Source organism: Rhinolophus sinicus, linkage group LG02 (genome assembly GCF_036562045.2).
Source record: "Rhinolophus sinicus isolate RSC01 linkage group LG02, ASM3656204v1, whole genome shotgun sequence".
NCBI lineage: Eukaryota > Metazoa > Chordata > Mammalia > Chiroptera > Rhinolophidae > Rhinolophus > Rhinolophus sinicus.
The window spans coordinates 88,902,914-88,923,453 of NC_133752.1; the positions used below are offsets into that span (position 1 = coordinate 88,902,914).

A 20,540-nucleotide genomic window follows, 5' to 3' on the forward strand; every position below is an offset into this window, starting at 1 on the left:
CCTGCCCGTGATTCCGTCTCACCACTGGCCTCGCGCCCAACCCACGCGCAGGGATGCGACGTGGGCGCAGGCGCGCTCGCTGCTGCGTCCGGGGTCTGCCTGCGGTGACGTCAGCAGGCCTCGCGGTTTCCAGCCCCTCAGCCTCGCCCCCCGACTCCCGCGCGGACCGGCCAGGGGCGGGGCGTCCGGCCAGTTGAAATATCCCGACAGACCGCGGCTTTTTGAATGAAAGCTCTTCAAGATGGCGGCGGCCGGAGCCAACACGCGAGGAGGTGAGGGCTGGAGAGCGGCGCCCCTCACTACCCCCCGTTCTCCAGGCAAACTCCTCAGGCCCGGGAGGCGGGCCGGGACGCGCGGGCCAGGCAGAGCGCGACGAGGCGAGACGCCGCCTCCCACCCTGGAGACACCTGGGCCCCCAGATGCGCCCCACGGGCTTCACCCCTCTCTGTTCCCTGACCTTCTCGCGGCTCGGCCCGCTCGCTCCCCGCATTGTACCCCTGCGCCCTGGCCTGCGCGCCGGGATCTGCCCAGCCGAGGTCCCGTGGGGCCCGCGGCCGCTCCCCGCCCACTGCCTGTGGAGGCATTTGGGCTCCTGCCGCGGCTCCCTCTACTCCCGGGGGGGTGGCGGGGGCGACTCGAGTTCCCGTGGGCGAGCGTGTGGCTTGACTCCTTTGTGGTGGTTTGAGCGGGTCGTTTAGTGTTCTGGCTGGCTTTGTAATTGGGAGGCGGGAAGAACCCTGTAGTGTAAATGTGACCTCAGTATCAGGAAAGAGAGAAATTGGGGCTGCAGTATGACCGCTGAGAAAGGAGCTAAGCGAATATACATCCAATTCGGCCGCCCTGGGAGGTTCAATTCCTTGTCGGAGAATATCCAACTAAGTAGGTATTTGAGGATGTAGCCTTTAGCTTACGGTCATTTTTATACCCGCCAGTAACTTGCGTGTTGTTTATGTGGACGCCAAAGAATTAGGTACCGAACGGGTGTGTGTTTTTCTCGCGCGCGCGCTTTGAAAGACCTGAACTTTCATTGCATTTTAGAATTTAAAGGTGTTTTCCAATACTACTACTCGCCACAAAGATTATGAACTCTTCATCCACAAACTTTCCCTCCACTAGAGGTTAGTGTGAACTATTCTGAGGTTTTTGTGGTGGTAATGAAATGTTTAATCTTGAAAATGAATTTTTCTATATTATTATAATCGAAATTGTTGCCAAGAGCTTTCAGTTTCTTACGTTCCATTGTTTTTTACGCTCAATAGCATTTCCATCGGGGTTGTGTCTTGAATCCTCTTATGACTTCAACTAGCTAAACGTAGTAGCAACAGCAGACAGACCGCCTTTGCGTGTGATCAGCATACGGAGGGTCACTTGACACAAAACATCCTTAAGATTTTTAATGGAAAGGATTTAAGGGGGTCATTTCGGTTCTACCGCTCTCCTACCCCCAAACCACCACTACAAAACCAGCAACCTCTCCCCCCAATTTTTTTTTTTTGGGGGGGGATATCTTGGTCTAGAATTATGAGTCCTTTGTAGGAAGTGGGGATGGGTGGAAATCATGCTTCCAGGGTTTGTGACGATGAAGTCTCAGAGTTGAGGGTGAGGAATGGATATATAGTAAGAGCAGCTGTGTTTTCTGTAAATTGCCTCAAAACACACGGTTATCACAACTACCTTGAAGAGCTGCCAAGTAAAGCTTGAGTTTCCTGATAGATTTTGTTTGGTAACCCCAGTTGACTCCAACCCTCACGTTTTTTTCAGTGAACCTGAAACCCAGAGCTCTGAAAACTTCACTGAAAGTTTACCAAAGTAACTTCACTGAAGTTACCAAAGGCTAGGGCAGAGGACCTCTGATCCTCTAGTGCTTACCATAACACGCGCCATAAAACCAAGTTTGTTACAGATTTCTAAACATCACTTTGTGTTAGCATATTTTATATGCAGTATGGTAGCATACTGTTTGCAGAAATTTGAGGGTAAAATCTGCAGCAGTTACTGGCTGCCTCTGTAAGTTTGATTATGAGTGTGTCTTCAAGCTTGGTATATGGGTCAAGTAAATTGAATACTCTGTTTTGTAATTCTTGGCTTTAAAAACAGTACAGGAAATGAGTATTACAAAAATCAATATACTCTCCATTATATTATTATGACTCTTGGGTTTATTCATTTACCTTGATACATTGCAGCATGGGCAAAATAATAAGTAGAGTGAAAATTTCATGCAAGACTGCAAAGTGGGAAAAGTAGGACATATGATGTATGAGTATGTAACTGTAGAACTAGATTTCAGTTAGATTTCAGTTCTTATTTAAGAGAATGGTGAAAAGTTACCTTTTTAACAAATTATTTATAATTGTTTTAAAATACACTTAAGATAAATTTCTAACAATGAGTATGTCCTAGAGATCTACATTTTATTAAAATAGCGAATTATATTCTATGTAGAATATAATGGAGAAGTCAAAAACATTCTCCTTTGACCTTTACAACTATATGTAATCTTAAGAAACCTTACAGACATGAAACATTTTTAGGTGGCTCACTAGAAATGAATTGGCATCAGTTAAACGCAGTAGGATAGAAACCCATGAGAAAACCCAAGAAGACCAATTTACCTAAATAGTTCTTTAATGCTTAACTTTTTCTTGAAGACACAGAAATGGTTTCTTGTCATGAATTTTTAGTCCTATAAACTTGCCAGCAGAAGGGTGGGGATATAGAGGTCTTAAATTTTTCCTTTTCCTTTTTTGTTTTAATTTAGTAGCTATTTCATTAGTAAAGAATTCTATTTTCTTATTGTAGCTTGGTGTGTGCCTTGCCTAGTTTCACTTGATACTCTTCAGGAATTATGTAGAAAAGAAAAGCTCACATGTAAATCGATTGGAATCACCAAAAGGAATCTAAACAATTATGAGGTGGAATACTTGTGTGACTACAAGGTAGTAAAGGTAAGGCAAATATCTAGCCCCTTAAAAGAGACCTAATCAGACTTCAGTATTTCATATTTCTGTAAGATAAAAAGAACCTTAAAAATAAGCAAAGCTCTTCTTAATGTTTAAAATTCTAAGCCATAATTATTTATGTCCTATCATCAATATTGCCAAGTAACATTGAGAGGATTTTGAACTATAAATGTTCTTGCATTAGACTATTTTAAGGTGCTTATATCATTCTACATCCAACTCTTGATTATCTCCATGTGCATTACCAGAGCAAATGTTTTACCTCAGATTGGCTTCTGTCATTCATTTTGTTCCTGAATCATATTTCCCCACTATCACCTGAAATGAACCTAGAAAATCATACCAATTTTAGTGTTATTGAATCTCCACAAGCAGTATCACTATTTGTATTCCCTGCCATCATGTCCAGCTTCAGATATTAGTGAGGTTCTGTGGTGTAATAAGACTGGCCTGGAGTTTTAAAGTCATTCCTAGCCTTTGTTTAGTGTCTTGTGACTTCAGCAAAGTCACTTTACTGGGCCTTACTTTATTCCTATTTCTTTTAAAAAATGACATTCTTCTAAGAAGATTTTTCATCCTAAACTTCACAATATTTTTTTGAGTAATCATTTCTCTATAGCCTACTTCCTCTCCAAGAACTCTGTTTTGGTCACTAGTCTGTCAGCTGTATCAGATAATCAGGAATCTTGTTTAATTCTTTTCCTTGTTCAGCTTCCATATCAATTCAGTCATTAAATGTAGTTCCTCCTTTGAAACATCCGTCTTCCTTTGGTACCACTGCCTTCCTCCTTCAGTGGGATTTTATGATCAAGCATTTTACCTACACTCTTCGCAACTTTCAACCCTGAAAGAGCCCAATCACCTGTCATCTGAGTTTATAAACTCTGGTTGCTCAGTCTAGCTGAAGGTATCCTGTGGGGCCCATTGGCTCTGTTAAAGCTTATTTCTGTTCTCACACTGCTCAATTCTACTGGACAAACTTTTTATTCTTTGCTTTCTTTTCCCATTCTTGTCAGTTCTCCCAATTTTTACTACTTTTCTGGACTTCTCTTACTCAGCTGCAGACCTTTTCTATCTCAGTGAAAAATAGGATCCCTCAAGTATGAACTCTCAACTTACCTTCGCACCAATATGTGTATCTTTGCTCATTCCTACTTTCAGAGGTGTCACCATTTTTCTTTTTTGTTCCTATCCGTCCCTTTTAGGGCTTTACTTGATGTCGTTTTTGTATCAAGCTCTGTTTTTCCACTGATTTATCTCAGTTGATAAACCTACTCATATCTTCCCTAACTTTTCAAAAATCTTCCTTTGACCTTGCCTCCCCACTCATGCATTTCCTGTTGTTTTCCTTCCATTTCATTTCCCATTAACTTTTAAAAACAGCTTTATTGAAATATAATACACATGCCATACAATTCACCAATTTAAAGTATAATTCAAAGCTTTTAGTATACTCTCTGAGTTATTCTAAAGTTGATTGTGCTGATGGGCGCACGTTTTCATTACCCCAAAAAGAAACCCCACACTTCTTAGCCATCACTTCCCAAAGCTCTGCATTCCCCCCACCCCGAGTTCTAGGCAATCACTAATCTGCTTTCTATCTCTGTAGATTTGCCTATTTGGACATTTCATAGAAATGGAATCATACAATATGTATGTAGTGCTTTGTGATTGGCTTCTTTCACTTACCATAGTGTTTTCAAAGTTCATCCATGTTGTAGCACGTATCAATACTTTTTTACTCTTTATTGCCAAATATTCCATTGTATGGCTATATCACATTTACTTCATTCATCACTTGACAGACATTTGGGTTATGTGTGTTTGGGGGCTATTATAAATAATGCTGTTATGAACATTCACGTACAAGTTTTTGTGTAGACACGTTTTCATTTCTCTTGTATATACCTAGGAGTTGAATTGCTGGGTCATGTGATATCTCTGTGTTTAACCATTCGAGGAACTGCCAAACTTTTCCAAAGCGACAGCACCATTTTACATTCCCACTTACAGTGTATGTGGGTTTCAGTTTCTGTACATCTTCACCAACACTTTTTATTATCTGACTTTTTGGTTATAGCTGTCTAGTATGTGTTTAGTGGTATCTGATTGTGATTCTGATTTGCATTTCTCTTATGGCTAATGATACTGAACATCTTTTCATGTGCTTATTAGCCATTTTTATATTTTTGGAGAACTTGTATTCAGATTCTTTGCCCATTTTTTAAAGTTGGGTTGTTTGTCTTTTTATTACTGAGTTGTAATAGCTTTATATATTCTAGGTGATCCCTTATCAGATATACATCTTGCAAAAATTTTCTTTTGTGGGTTGCATTTTCACTTACCATGAACTTTTTAACCCACTTTATTCTGATTTATGTCCCTATCAGTGACCTAATGGCCAACTTTGTGGACTTCAAATCTAACTCTACTTCTTTGCAACATCTAACACTGTTGGCTACCCTTTCTTTGAAATTCTTTTATCAATGGAGAGACTGTCTAGGTTCAAATTCTGGCTGTACCATTTTCGTTGTGTAACAATCAGTAAATTACTTAGCCTCTATGTCTTTGTTTCTATACCTAAGAAATGAGGATGGTTATAATATCCATCTTATGGGGTTACTATTAGCATTAAAAAAGTTGATATAGATAAAATGCTTACAAAAGACACATCTGTGCTTTTTGAACTATAGAAGTGTTCACTGTCGTTATTATTACCTCTATTTCCACTCCTTTTTTCCTCTTGTTTTTCTTAACTGTTCTTTTTGAGTCTTCTTTACTGTCTGTCCTACCTCTGAAATGTAGATAATCTCCAAAGCTTTATCCTTGGCCTTCTTCTTACCTTGAAGATGTAGATGACCTCTCTCCCAACAGTTTCTACTTACATCTATTTGGCTCATGACTCCCAAATCTTTGTGAGGCATCAACCTCTTTCTGGCCTTCATTTCAAACTGGACACGCTACAGGTACCCACATTCAGTATATTTAAAACTGCACCTATTTTCCTTCCTCAAATCTGAATCCTGATCTCATGTTCCCTGTCTAGGTTAACAAAATCCTAATACAGTTAACTGACCTTATAATTGCATACTTCTGCCTTCTTTCTTACCCTCTAAATTTAATAGGTCATCAGATTGTATTCTTTTTCTGTATTTGTCTTTTCCTGTTCATTTCGGTTATACTTTCACAGATAGAGTTAGTTACCTAGGGGTCTGTGCTTACATTTGAGGAGCTACCAACATTGTTTCTTACACAGAATTCTGAGTGTTGTAGTTTGGTTTTGGATAGTGTTGGCCATTTAGATTCTCTTTCATCCTTCTCATCAGTCCTGGTTTCTTGTTTGGAATAAGGGACCTTATTGTGCACACTGACCTGTTTCCTCAACATTCCATTTCTTCTCCTGCCTAATGAGTGATCGATTGATCAATTGATTTTTCAACTACAGTTGGCATACAATATTAGTTTCAGGTGTACAACATAGTGAGAGGACATTTATACAACTTATGATGTGATTCCCCCCAATAAGTTTAGTGCCCGTCTGACAGCATCCAGTCATTACCATATTATTGACTATATTCCCTATGCTGTACTTGACATACCCGTGACTGTTTTTATAACTGGTAATTTTCACATCTTAATCCCTTCACCTTTTCACCCACCCTCCCAACCCCCGTCCCATCTGGCAACCATCAGTTTTTCTGCATGTATGAGTTTGTTTGTTTTGTTTATTTTGTTCTTCAGATTCCACATATAAGTGAAATCATATGGGATTTGTCTTTCTCTGTCTGACTTATTTCACTTAGCATAACTGTCCTCTGCCCATTTTTAAATTAGGTTGTTGTTTTGATGTTAAGCTGTATGAGTTCCTTATATATTTTGTTGAACATTTACCCTTTATTGGATGTATCATTGGAGAATACCTTCTCCCATTCAGTTGGTTCTCTTTTTGTTTTGTTGATGGTTTTATGCTGTGCAGAAACTCTTTGGTTTGATGTAGTCCCATTTGTTTTTTTTTTTTAGTTCCTTTGCCTGAGGAGACATATCCAAAAAAATATTACTAAGAGCAATGTCAAAGAGTTTATCTCCTCTGTTTTCTTCTAGGAGTTTTCTGGTTTCAGGACTTACATTTAAATCGGTAATCCATTTTGAGTTTATTCTTGTATATTGTGTAAGTGATCCAATTTCATTATTTTGCACGTATCTGTCCAGCTGTCCAAACATGATATTTGTTGAAGAGACTGGCTTTACCCCATTGTATATTTTCACCTCCTTGGTTATAGATTAATTGACCACATAGGCATGGGTTTATTTCTGGATTCTCTATTCTGTTCCATTGATCTATGTATCTGCCTTTATGCTAGTACCATGATGTTTTGATTACTACAGTCTTGTAGTATAGTTTGATATCACGTAGTCTGATACCTCCAATTTTGTTCATCTTTCTCAAGATTACTTTGGCTATTCAAGTCTTCTGTGGTTCCATATAAATTTTAGGATTATTTGTTCTAGTTCTGTGAAAAATGCCACCATTTTTTCTGATGGGGATTGCTTTGGGTAGTATGGACATTTTAGTGATGTTAATTCTTCCTATCCATGAGCACAGTATATACTTCCATTTGTTTGTATCTTTAGTTTCTTTCTTCAGTGTCTTACAGTTTTACCAAGTACAGGGCTTTTTCTATTTGGTTAAATTTATTCCTAGGTACTTTGTTCTTTTTGATGCAATTGTAAATGGGATTGTTTTCTTTTTTTATCTGATAGTTCATTATTTTGGTGTATAAAAATGCAACCAATTTTTAAATATTTTGTATACTGCTACTTTACTGAATTCATTTGTTCTAATAGTTTTTTTTATGTATTCTTTAGGGTTCTCTATATACAGTATCTTGTCATCTGCAAATAATGATAGTTGTATTTCTTTCTTTCCAATTCAAGTGCCTTTTGTTTCTGTTTCTTGTTGGATTGCTGTGGCTAGGACTCCCAGTACTATGTTGAATAAAAGTGGTGAAAGTGGACATCCTTGTCTTGTTCCTGATCTTAAAGAAAAAGCTTACAGCCCTTCACTGTTGAATATGATGTTACCTATAGGTTTGTCATATATGGCCTTTATTATGTAGAGATATGTTCCTTCTATCCTCACTTTGCTGAGAGTTTTTGTCATAAATGGATGTTGAATGGTGTCAAATGCTTTTTCTGCGTCTATTGACATAATCATGATTTTTATCCTTCATTTTGTTTATGTGGTGTATCACGTTAACTGATTTGCGGATATTGAACCAGCCTTGCATCCCAGGAATCCATTTGATTGTGGTGTATGATCTTTTTAATGCATTGCTGAATTCGGTTTGGTAATATTTTATTGAGGTTTTTTTTGCATCTACGTTCATTGGGGATATTGCCCTATACTTTTCTTTCTTGTAGTTTCTTTGTCTGGTTTTGGTATCAGTGTAAAACCCTGGCCTCATAAAATAAGTTTGGGAGCCTTCTCTCGTCTTCAGGTTTTGGGAATAGTTTGAGAAGGTTATGTATTTTTCTTTGACTGTTTGGTAAAATTCACCTGTGAAGCCATCAGTTCCAGGACTTTTGTTTGTTGGGAGTTTTTTGATTACTAATGGTTTAATAGATAGTTACCAGTTGGTTCAGATTTTCTGTTTCTTCCTGATTGAGCCTTGGAAGATTGTATGTTTCTAGGAGTTTATTCATTTCTTTCAGGTTGTCATTTATTGTCATATAATTATTCATAGTATTTCCTGATAATCCTTTGTAGTTCTGTGGTGTTGGTTGTCACTTCTCTTGCATTTCTGATTTTTTTATTTGGGCCCTTTTTTTTCTTAATGAGTTTTTTTCTTAATGAGTCTGACGTAATGGTCATCAATTTTGTTTATCTTTTCAAAGAACCAGCTCTTGTTTTCATTGATCGTTTCTATTGTTTTTTTAGACTCTGTTTCATTATTTCCTCTGATCTTTATTATTTCTTTCTGTTCACTTTGGGCTTTGTTCTTTTTCTGGTTCCTTTAAGTGTAAGGTTAGATTATTTGAGATTTTTATGGTTTCTTAAGGTAGGCCTGCATTGCTATAAATTTCCCTCTTAGAACTGCTTTGGCTGTGTCCCATAGGTTTTAGGTTGTTGTGTTTTCATTTGTCTCAAGGTATCTTTTGATTTCTTTGTTGATCTCATTGTTAACTCATTCATATTTAGTAGCATGTTATTTAACCTCTACGTGTTTAGTGTTTTTCTTCAGTTTTTATCTTGTAATTGATTTCTAGTTTCATACCATTCGAAATTGCTTCATATGATTTCAGTCTATTTAAATTTATTGAGACTTGTCCTTACACGTGGCCTATACTTGAAAATATTTAATGAGTACTTGAAAAGAGTGTATATTCTGCTGCTTTTGGGTTAAATGCCCTAAAAATAACAATTAAGTCCATCTGGCCTAATGTGTCATTTAAAGCCACTGTATCCTTGTTGATTTTCTGTCTGGATGATCTATCCATTAATGTCAATGGGGTGTTACATCCCCTACTGTGACTGTATTACTGTCATTCTCTCCCTTTATGTCCATCAATATTTGCTTTATATTTAGGTGCTCCTACATTGGGTATATAGATGTTTACGAGAGTTATAGCCTCTTGTTGGATTGATCCCTTTTTCATTATGAAATGCCTTTCTTTGTCTCTTGTTACAGCACTTATTTTAAAGTCTATTTTGTCTAATATAAGTATTGCTACCCCGGATTTTTGTTGTTGTTGTTGCATTTGCAGGAAATACCTTTTTCCACCCCTTTACTTATAGTCTGTGTGTGTCTTTTCAATGTGTGAAGTGGGTGTCTTGTACATAGCATACGTATAGGTCTTGTTTTTCATCCACTCAGTCATCCTGTGTCTTTTCATTGGAGCATTTAGTCCATTTATATTTAAAGTAATTATCGGGAGATATGTAGTTACTGCCAGTTTATTGTTTTCTGATTGTTTTTGTAGCTCTTCTCTGTTCCTTTTTCATTCTCTTGCTCTCTTGTCTTCTATGTTGATGACTTTGTATAGTATTTTGTTTGGATTCCTTTCTCTTTATTTCTTGTATATTGTATATTTTTGGTTTGTGGTTACCATGTGCTTCATACAGAGAGTGCCAAAAAAATGTACACACATTTTAAGAAAGGAAAGAACCATGTTAAAATTACACTGATGGTAACCATTTTGAGCACCTCTTGTAATTGCAGAAGTCAAACATGACTTGTATTCATCTTTTGTTATCAGTATATATTGAATATTACAATTTTAATACAATTTTTTCCTATCTTAAAATGTGTATACATTTTGGGGGCACTCTGTGTATACTAAGCTATGTTTATTAGAGTCTATTTTAAGTTGACAGTTAAGTTTGAACACATTTTAAAATCACAATTTCTATTCTCAATCTCCACATTTACATTGTGGTCATTATTTTTTACTTTCGTGCACATGTGCATATACCTTAATTAATTGTTGTAATTACACATGATCTTCCTATTTTTAACCTTTGTATTGCCTTTATAGTTGGTTGAGCCACTGCTCTTACTAAGTGTTTCCCTGTGGCAGTGAGCATTTTTTTCTTCCCTATATTTTTATATTCATATTTTTTGTCATTTCTACTGAAAGTCCCTTCAACATTTCATGTAATACTGCTTTAGTTGTGATGAACTCCTTTAGCCTTTTCTTGTCTGGGAAACTCTTTATCTGTCTTTCAATTCTAAATGGTAACCTTACTGGGTAGAGTAATCTTGGTTGTAGTCCTTGTTTTTCATCACTTTGAATATTTTGTGCCAGTACTTTCTGGCCTGTAAAGTTTCTGTTAAAAAAATCAACAATAGTATTATGGGAGCTCCCTTGTACGTATAACTAACTTGCTGCTTTTAAGATTCTCTCTTTATCTTTAACCTTTGGCATGTTAATTATGATGTGTCTTGGTGTGGGCCTCTTTGGGTTCATCTTTGGGACTCTCTGCACTTCCTTGACTTGTATGTCTCTTTCCTTTACCAGGTTAGGGAAGTTTTCAGTCATTATTTCTTCAAATAGGTTTTCAATTCCTTGGTCGCTCTCTCTCTCTTCTCCTTCTGGTACCCCTATGATGTGAATGTTATGCTTGATATTGTCCCAGAGGTCCCTTAAACTATCTTCATTTTTATTTTTTGTTTATTTTTGCTGTTCTTATTGGGTATTTTCTGCTCCCTTGTCGTCCAGATCACTGATTTGGTTCTCTGCTTCCTCTGATCTGCTGTTGATTCCCTCTAATGTATTCTTTCTGACTAGTTCTTTTTTATGGTTTCTATCTTTTTGTTGAGGTTCTCACTGAGTTCATCTATTTTTCCCCTAATTTTATTAGGGGCATCCTTATAACCAGTGTTTTAATCTGGTAGATTGCCTATCTCCATTTTGTTTAGTTCTTTTTCTGGAGTTTTGTCCCGCTCTTTCATTTGGGACATATTTCTTTGTCTCCTCATTGTGGCTGACTCCATGTATTTTTTTCTGTGTATTAGGTGGATCTGCTATGTCTCCCAGTCTTGGCAGAGTGGCCTTATGAGGCCCAGTGGCATAGTCTCCTGTTCACCTGAGCCAGGTACTTCAGGAGTATTCCTAACATGGGTTGTGTGTTCCCTCCTGTTCTAGTTGGGCTTTGATTGCTGTTGGCACTTTGGGGGATGGGATTGACTCTCAGGCTGAATGGCTGTGAGGGATGCGATGACTGCAGCAGACAAGCTGTTCTGCAGGGACTACCCTACAGAGCAGGATTTGCTTTAGTGGGGCACTGGTGACAGCCAAGTCCACCCTTTGGGTATGTTGTTTGTGGAGGTGGTTGGGTGGTGCTCTGGTATATTCTGAGGGCAGCCACCGTGTGTGTTGGTTCTGGAGGCTCTTGGGAGGGGCTCTGATGCAGGCCAAGATTAGCCGCCATTTCTGCCTGTCTTGAGGCCGCCTAGTGGGAGCTACAAAGTGATCTGCAGTTGGTTGCCACTTGTGCTGTGCTTGCAGGTACTTGGGAAAGAGTGTACTGGGAACTGCAGCCAGCTGCCATGAGTACCATGTTGGGACCCTTTTGTGACACCACGATGTAAGCTGAGGCTAGCTGCCTCTTGTGCCAAGTTTGTAACCACTTAGTTGTAACTACATTCCAGGCTAATACAGGCCACAAGTTACGCCAGGCTTGGGGCCACCTGGTGGGATTTACAATGCAAGTTGTGACTGGTGGCCACTTGTGCCGGGCTTGGTGCCACTTCTGAAGGGGTACAGGGCATGCCAAAGCCAGCTGATGCTTGTTTGGGGTTTGTGGACCTGTGAGAGATTTTAGGAATGTCCACAGTGTGAGCCAAATCAAACTGCTTGTGTGGAAAAGCCGCTAGAAGTGGCTCGGGCCTGGCATGTGAGATGGGTGGGGCGGGGTGCCAGGGAATTACCAGAGTGGGGTGAACAGTGTTAGCTGGGTTAATGGAGAGCTCAGATTTGGTGCCCTCTTGCTCCTGCTGGCTAGGTCAGGGGAAGACTCAACAAAGGAGCAATGGCACCTACCAGCCCTTCCATTCCTGGAGAGAACTGCCCCAACCCCTGTTCCTCTAGCCCTCGCCCTGAAGCCAGTCAGTTCAGTTTCTCCCGGTTTCTTCCTGAAACTCTTTGAGCTGCTGTCCCTGCACTGGAGCCCAGATCGAGTGAGTTTCTGAGTGAGTGAGTCTCAGAAAGGATACCTTGGAGTCCAGCAGCTCTCCATCTCAGACACAATCCCCACTGGTTTTCAAAGCCAGATGTTGTTGGGACTCCTTCCCAGCACTGGTGCTCTGGATTGGGGAGCTAGATGTGGGCCTGGGACCCCTGTCTTCTCAGGGGCAACCTCCACAGCTGAGATATTCCTCCTGATTCTTAATTGCCATACCATAGGTGTGGGACCTGTCCCAACCCCTCCTACCACTGTCATAAGTGTCATCATGACTTCATTTTTTTTTTTTTAACTTTATTGGGGAATACTGGGGAACAGTGTGTTTCTCCAGGGTGCAGCTCAGCTCCAAGTCCACACTGTCCTCAATCTTTAGTTGCAGGGGGCACAGCCCACCATCCCATGTGGGAATTGAACTGACAACCTTGTTGTTGAGAGCTCAGGCTCTAACCAACTGAGCCATCCGGCTGCTCCTCCGGAAGCTCAGCGGCAGCTCGTTGTCTTCAATCTAGTTGCAGAGGGCGCAGCTCACTGGCCTATGTGGGAATCGAATCAGCAACCCTGTTGTTCAGAGCTCACGCTCTAACCAACTGAGCCATCCAGCCGCCCCGTGACTTCTTTATATCCTTAGTTATAGGACTTATGTTCCGCTAGTCTCAGGTGGTTCTCAGTGATGTTTGTTCTGTAATTTAGTTGTGATTTTGATGTGGTTGTGGGAGGAGGTGAGCATATTTACCTACTTCTCCATCTTGACCAGAAGTCCATATTGTTTAATCCATAAACCAGTATAACTTCAACATATCTCTCTTTCTCTCTCTCTCTCTCTCTCTCTCTCTCTCTCTCTCACACACACACACACACACACAAACACACACACAGCAGGTGAAAAATGTGATGACCCTATCCTTTTCTTGTATGTTCCCCTTCATTTAGTTCATAAGAGACACTATTAGTCTCAATACTTCTTCCTCCAAGCCATTACAGTTGTTTCTGAAACACAGCTCTGGTTGCATTACAGCCTTGCTTTAGACCTTTTAATGGCTCCCTGTTGTCTACCAGTCTAAAGTGAGACCCTTTGGACTAAGATTCATTATCATCTGGCCACCAACCATCTTTCTAGCTTCATTTCTTGTTACGTATCCTACTTCTTATCCACATTGAAATACTTGTAAATTCTTTCATTAAGCTAAGATTTACTGAGTACCTACTATGAGGTGGGTACTCTTCTAAGCATTGGGAGCATAGCTTAAAAACAGGCATAGCTTATATTCTAATTCCTTGAACGCATCATGCACTTTTGTGCCCTTTTGCTTTTCTCATCCAGTTCCCTCTTTGGAATACTATTGTTTCCAGTCTCTCCTCAGCAAACCCTACTTAGCCTGCAAGATTCAGTTGAAAGGTTAACACCTATTATAGAGCCTTCTTCCCTTCACCATCTTCAGCAAAATTAATTGCTTTATGTTCAGGACTTACACAGGACTGTTTTTGTCATTATTCTAGAACTTGTTTCCTAACTCTGCTAAATTGTCAGCCATTTGAGGTCCAGGACTATGGCTAACTGTAGTTCCTAGTACATGATGGGTATTTAATGGTTAATGAATTGAATTGGCTTTTGCCTTAGTGATTTTTCCAGTCCTTGCAATCATTGTTAGACTAGACCTTCATGTTTAAATTATAGCAGCGGTCCATTGACTGACTAATACTGTTTCTTCTTTCTATAATCTCACTCAAAAAATAAGGGAGTTTCTTCGCTGTATCAGGTAGTACATTAGGCACTGGAAAAATTAAAGATTAATAAGAAACTGTCCCCCACCTTAAGGAACTCACAGCCTAGTGAGAAAGACTTGCAAGTAAATCATCCATTACAATATTGTACAGTAAGTGCTATTGTAGATATTATTACAAGATCTGGGAGGTACACATAGGCCAGGTCACAGAAAGCTTCTCAGAAGAGGTGATAATCCAACAGGGCCTGAAAAGACAAGTATTATAATTCATTATGGCTTTAGTATAGAGAATAAAGTGGTAGGATGGGAGTGGGAAAGAATGAGAGATGAGTAAAGGAACTTTCTCAGCCATTCTACAGCAGTGGGGAGTCATTTGGAAGGTTCTGAAAAAAAGTGCTACAATCAGGTATGTAATTCAGAGAATTTTCTCTGTAAGAAGGAAAGTGGGTTGTCAGAGTGGAGAATGACACGTGCATAACCTAAACATTCTAAAAGGCTGTTGAAATAATCTAGGCAAGAAATGATGGTGCTTGGACTAACTAACATGTTAACAGTGGAGATGAAGAGAAATAGGTGGCTTCTTTTTTGTTTGTTTTTGTTTGTTTATTTATTTTAATTATCAGGCTGTAAGATTTCCAACTGTGGTTTAGTGATGATGGGGTCGGTGGGGATTTGGTCGTGAGGGATCCACATCTGGGAAAACCTGGTTTCTGGCCTGCAGTAGTGTAGGTAAGATGACTTCACCAAGACCTACGATGTAGGAGGACCAGATTAGGTTTGGAGAAGAAGGCTGGGAACATGCAAGTGTGAGATGACCAGTAGATAGTTGGAAATGTGGCGCTAATCAAGAGAGAACTAACTGGAAACATAGGTCTTGAAGTAATTGGCAAAAAGAGCCATTGAAGCCCTGGGGATGGATACAGTTACCCATTCATTAACTCAACAGATACGTATTGGCCATCTGCCACAACGTATGCCAGACTCTAGGGATGTCAGCAATGAATGACGCAGAGGTATGGTCCATGATATCATGGAGCACCTCTTTTAGTGAGGGTAGAAACACCTTAAACGTTACTGTACAAAGTACTTCATTATAGTTGATGTAAGTGCTAATATACCAGAAGGATCTAACTTAACCCTCCGTGAGGAACTGGTGTTTAAACTTAGTACTCAAAGATGAAAAGGTAAGTAGAGAAGGGTCTTCAGGCAAAAGAGAGCCTGACTTCTTCAGGGAATAGAAAGTGTGAGTGGAAGAACATAGTCAGCAAGAGGGATTGAAATGAGGCTGGAAAAATGGGTAGAACCCAGAAAGTGCAGCTCCTTATAGACCAAGAAGAGAATTTTGGACTTGATCTTAAAAGCCATCGGGAAACATTTAGTCGTTTTGAGCAGGAAAGTGACATGATAAGATGGATGTGTTGAAAATACTCGTATTACGCTAGTCGCTGTGACATGAATGAACTGAAAGTGGTAAGAGGCTATTGTAGTAGGCTATTGTAGTAATCTAAGCAAAGGAAAGTATGAGAAGAGAAAAACAAAGACTGAGGAATAGGAAGGAGAACTCACAGGAAGAACTGTCAAAGACTGAGACAAACTGGTAAGGTAAGAAAACCAAAAGAGTAAATCATGGAAGCCTAAGGAAGAGAGAGTGTCAGCAAAGTAGAGGAGTGACCAGCGGGTCAAGGAATAACTGTAAAGCACCCATTGGATTGAGCAGTGGAAGGTTCACTGATGCCCTTAGAGCAGTTTCTGTGGCGTGGATAGAAGAAACCAAAATAGAAGGAATTAAAGAATCAATTGGAGGTGAGAAAGTAAGAATCAAGTAGTACGGACAACCCTTTCAAGAATTCTAGCTTTGAAGAAAGAAGAGAAAGGGCGATGTAAGATGTAAGGGTGTTTATAATTTAAAATTTTTATTTAACAAAATCTGAGTAGGTAATATATGCATGTGATTTTTCAAATTGAAAGTTATAAAAGGCCTTATACTGAAAAGAAATCTTCCACACCTCTGATCTTCGTCTCCAGTCTCTCAACGTATAGTAATTTATCATATCTTTTAGAGATCCCTTACACATGGAAGTATTTATATCTCAAAGGAGGTTTTGTGTAATTTTACTTTTAAAAATGAGGGATGTGTAAATGCTAGTGAGAAGCAGTAGAGAGGGAGAAACTGAAGAGACGGGAGAGGAGTGATAACTGATGGAGGAAGTACATCCCTTCTGTTGTATCTGCATCCACCTTCTCTCGTTACATGTCCATGGAAGGGTGGAGATTCAGGGGATTCATGCCTGGTTTCTGTTGTCTCTCTGCATCGGGAACAAAGGTGAGGCGCTACTGAAAATAAGGGGAGGTAGTGGGAGGGACCCGGAGCAAAGTGAGGAGGTCTGACGTAGCTACCTTGGGAAATGGGAAGAATGCTAACGGGAACAGGATGGTTACCCTTAGAGTTCATGTTGGGTCTAGTTGAACTTAAAGGATTAACTTGAGGTAGTTAATCCTATGTGACTTTTCTGTGCCATGTTCTTGCCATGTCACCCCTTCATACAGAAAACTTTCTGACAAAACCATGGGTGCTTAGCTCATCAGTGAAGAAGCAGAACTTCCATGCACATTGATGGGGCGTCTCCTTCAGGAAGCGAATACTAAGAAAGAAGTAGTACCCAAAGCTTTGCCTTCTGGAAAATAAATCTGTGTCTCTAGAACCACCACTGTACTGCATGGCACGTGCCAACAGACTATTCCACATCTAACAATAGATTTATGTTCCTACTAAAGGATTGATTGCACTTAGAGTCGTTTATTAAGAACCAGATAACATATGAATCGTTAGATAAAACTCAAATTTTAGAGATCAAGAATCAGCTCCAAGAAAGGTCTTCTCCTGGATCATGTTACTCATTTGTGCCAGTCGGGGGCCTCTAACCCAGGTCTTACAATTTCTGCTCTCTGTCAATTACTGGCATGCAAAGCCAGTGACTTTCGTTGGCCATATAGTTGCCAAACTGCACTTCCATGGAACACTGGTGTTCTCAGGCTGTTCTCCCACTAATACTGAATATGAGCATTATTTTTAAATTAGCTCATGGAAAGGTAGATATTTTTGTTGTCTTTTTAATCCTCTCATATATGTACTTTTAACGTTGTGCTTTGCTACCATTTATTGGTTATGGACAGTAGATGATAGAACAAATATAGAAAAACCATGAATTACTATCTCCAAGTTAAGTTTAACAGCTTGTATTTCTTTTAAGGATTCATATAATTACTGTTGTCATTTTTATATAACATACGTGTAGCTAGTCGTATTTTTTGTTACACATTCAGAAATATTTAGTCAAAGCCTAAGATGTAGTAGGGAATTGTGCTTGGTTCTGGGGCTACAAAGGAATTCCATTCCTTCCTACAAATGGCTTTCAGTTTAGATTAGAAATGGTAACACGGCAGTGAACAGTCCTTGAGCAAGAGAGGCAGGCAAGACTTCATCGAAGAGATGACATTTGAGCTGAGTTAAAGATAAGTAGGTTTTTCTACATATAAAAGACGAGACTGAAATAAGCAACTGTTCATTAGGCCAATGGGAGAGGCCATTCTAATTAAAGAGAACTTTGTGAAGGAAGCCACCAAGAAGTTTGAAAAAGCCCCTCACGTTCAAGTACGAACAGTGGTTCAGCATGGCCAAAGGGTGGTGTGTAAATTGGGTCATAATGGAAGATTAAGCCATGAGGTATCGGGGACCCAATCAGGAATGGTCTTTGTTTAAAATAGGAAGTATGAATTTAATTCCTTAGGCAGTAGGGAAGCCATTAAAATGTTTAAGCAAGAGAATACCAGAATGACTGGTATGGTAGATGTTTGTTTTTATAAGAAAATTCTACACTTTAAATGGGTAGATTAAAGTGTTGTCAGTCAAGAGGCAGGGAAACCAGTAAGGAAATGAATGTAATAATGCAGGCAAGAACTGAAGGCCTGAAGTAACTGTAGGTAGTAGAGATAGACAGGAACAAGTATCTAAAGAAACTTGTTGATGGATTAGTTTGAGGAGAAGAAAGAATCAAGACTGAGGTCCTGATCGTGACTGGTGTGACTAGGTAGATGGGTAAAATTCCTCTTGATGGTTCTACAGAACAGAAAGAATCTGCATAGGAAGGACAGTGCTGCTAAGTTCCATGTGGTTAGATTGATTTAGGAACCTGTTGGACATTCGATAGGCTACAGGATATATTGGGTTGCAGATAAAATTTGGGGAGTCATCAGCATGTAATTAAAACCACTGGAGTGATGAGGTTGCCCGGAGAGCATTTAGAGCAGGCATTCTTAACTTGGAATCTAAATCTCCTGAAATTACCCAAAATATTATAGACGTGACTTTTGTTAGGGACAGGTTCATTGCTTTCTTCAGATTCTCAAAAGGGATAAATACTTGTTTAGTGTGAAAAGGGGCCCTTCGTATCTGCATTGTTAAGTGATGGGCTGGGGTAGTGGTCTCAGCAAAGAAGGCAGAAAAGGAACAAGAGTGTAGAGAGAATCATGATATCAGAGCCTAAGGAGAATGGTCGTCAGATGAGGACTGAAGAGTCACTGGCTTGGCAGTTAGAAGGTTAGTAAAATTGTTCCTGATAAACAAGATGGAATTTAATGCATTTGTACTTAATGAAGCTCCGTCCAGAAACACCATGTTTTCTAAGAATTGTAAAAACCATTGGCCTATACTGAAGTTTAAATGCCTTAGTCAGGTGTTCAAGGCCATGTAAAATTTACTCTTGCATTGCCATTACTTTGATCTCTCACTTCAATATCAGCACTTGAAAGCTAGCAAAATCCATCTCTTTACTGTTTTCTGGATACTTTCATGCAAATCTTAGCTCCAGGCTTTTGCTCCTGTTTTCCATCCTGCCTGCCCTGTTCCCTACCCAACAAATCCTATCAGCCTTTCACCATGAAATTTGTTCCACTTCCTCTGTGCCCTTTTGATTCACCTAGATTTGTTTCCCTCTTTATATCTAGTGGTATTTATTATCTTATTTGTTTGGGCATTGAAAATTATACTACCTTGCATTGCTACTTATTTTACATATTATTGCCTTCTTAATGAGATTTTAATCCTAAAGGCTAGTGTTACCTTACATTTCATTACACCCCCTAGTGACCGAACTTGCATTATTATACTTATAGATACTAGAACATTTGAATGAATTTAACCTAAGGCAAACATAGTGGGGGAAAATGTCTTTAAGAAAAAAAATCATATGATGCATTTCAAGTTATACAGGAGTAATTTATGTATGGGTCATTTTTATGACTGTTCCATTTCTATGGGTAATCAAGAGTTGATCGCATATCAGAATACAATACATAACATATGAGGCTTATGAATTTTTTGGCTTTTATTTGGAATTTTAGGGTATTGAATTAGCTTAAGTCAAAGTGTTTTTTCTGTTTAAAATTATTTTATATTTCAAAATGTAAATATCTTTTTTGGATTTTAAAAGTAACATGGGTATAAAATAAAAGGCAGAAGTCTACAAAGTAAAAAAATATTACTAATATTTCTATATTCTATTTTGTCAAAGGCACTCATGTTTTATAAGCAGTTTACCATTCATAAATTAAGTAGATACCAATGTGATTAAATACAAAACTTAGTCACTAAAACTGTAAGTGACTCATCATTAGTCAATACATTATTTTGGAAGCAAACTTCAGTGCTATAGTGTTTTTAGTTTTGCGGAATATGATTTAATCATCTAACTTGAAGCCAGTGTTTCTTTCATTATTTGCTGGCAACTTTTGGTTTAACCCAGAGCTACAGTAGGACAAACGAGCATTAAAAAAGAAGCGATTTAATTTTTTTTTAATTAACAACTTTTGTAATTAAAGGAATAGACATGTTAGATACTGCCGAATGGATCTCGTTGTTGAGCAGATAGCTGCTAACAACAGTCCCAAATTGTAGTAGTTACCTGACAAGAGGGGGAAATCCATGTTCCATCTTAGTGAGCCAATTTGACTAACAAATATATGTGTATGCTTTTTTTTTTCCTGGATCACAATATACAATTTTCCCCAAAAATAAGACCTAGCTGGACAATCAGCTCTAATGCATCTTTTAGAGCAAAAATTAATATAAGACCCGGTCTTATTTTACTATAAGACAGGGAATAATATAAC

The 20,540-nt window shown here is 39.0% G+C and overlaps 1 protein-coding gene across 5 annotated transcripts in view; it reads left to right on the plus strand.

Annotated features, from left to right (window-relative positions):
• Nucleotides 1-20,540, plus strand: part of SUV39H2 (SUV39H2 histone lysine methyltransferase) — a 29,836-nt gene continuing 9,296 nt past the window's right edge. For 2 of the 5 annotated variants that reach the window (XM_019738305.2, XM_074324788.1), the window contains exons 1-2: nucleotides 1-272; nucleotides 2,803-2,948. In XM_019738305.2, the coding sequence (XP_019593864.1) occupies nucleotides 242-272; nucleotides 2,803-2,948 (177 nt within the window). In that variant the 5' untranslated portion in view covers nucleotides 1-241. Of the gene's footprint in view, nucleotides 273-2,802; nucleotides 2,949-11,485; nucleotides 11,560-20,540 lie in introns of those variants that run through there. The other 3 variants (XM_019738303.2, XM_019738304.2, XM_074324789.1) reach the window with 3 other exon arrangements.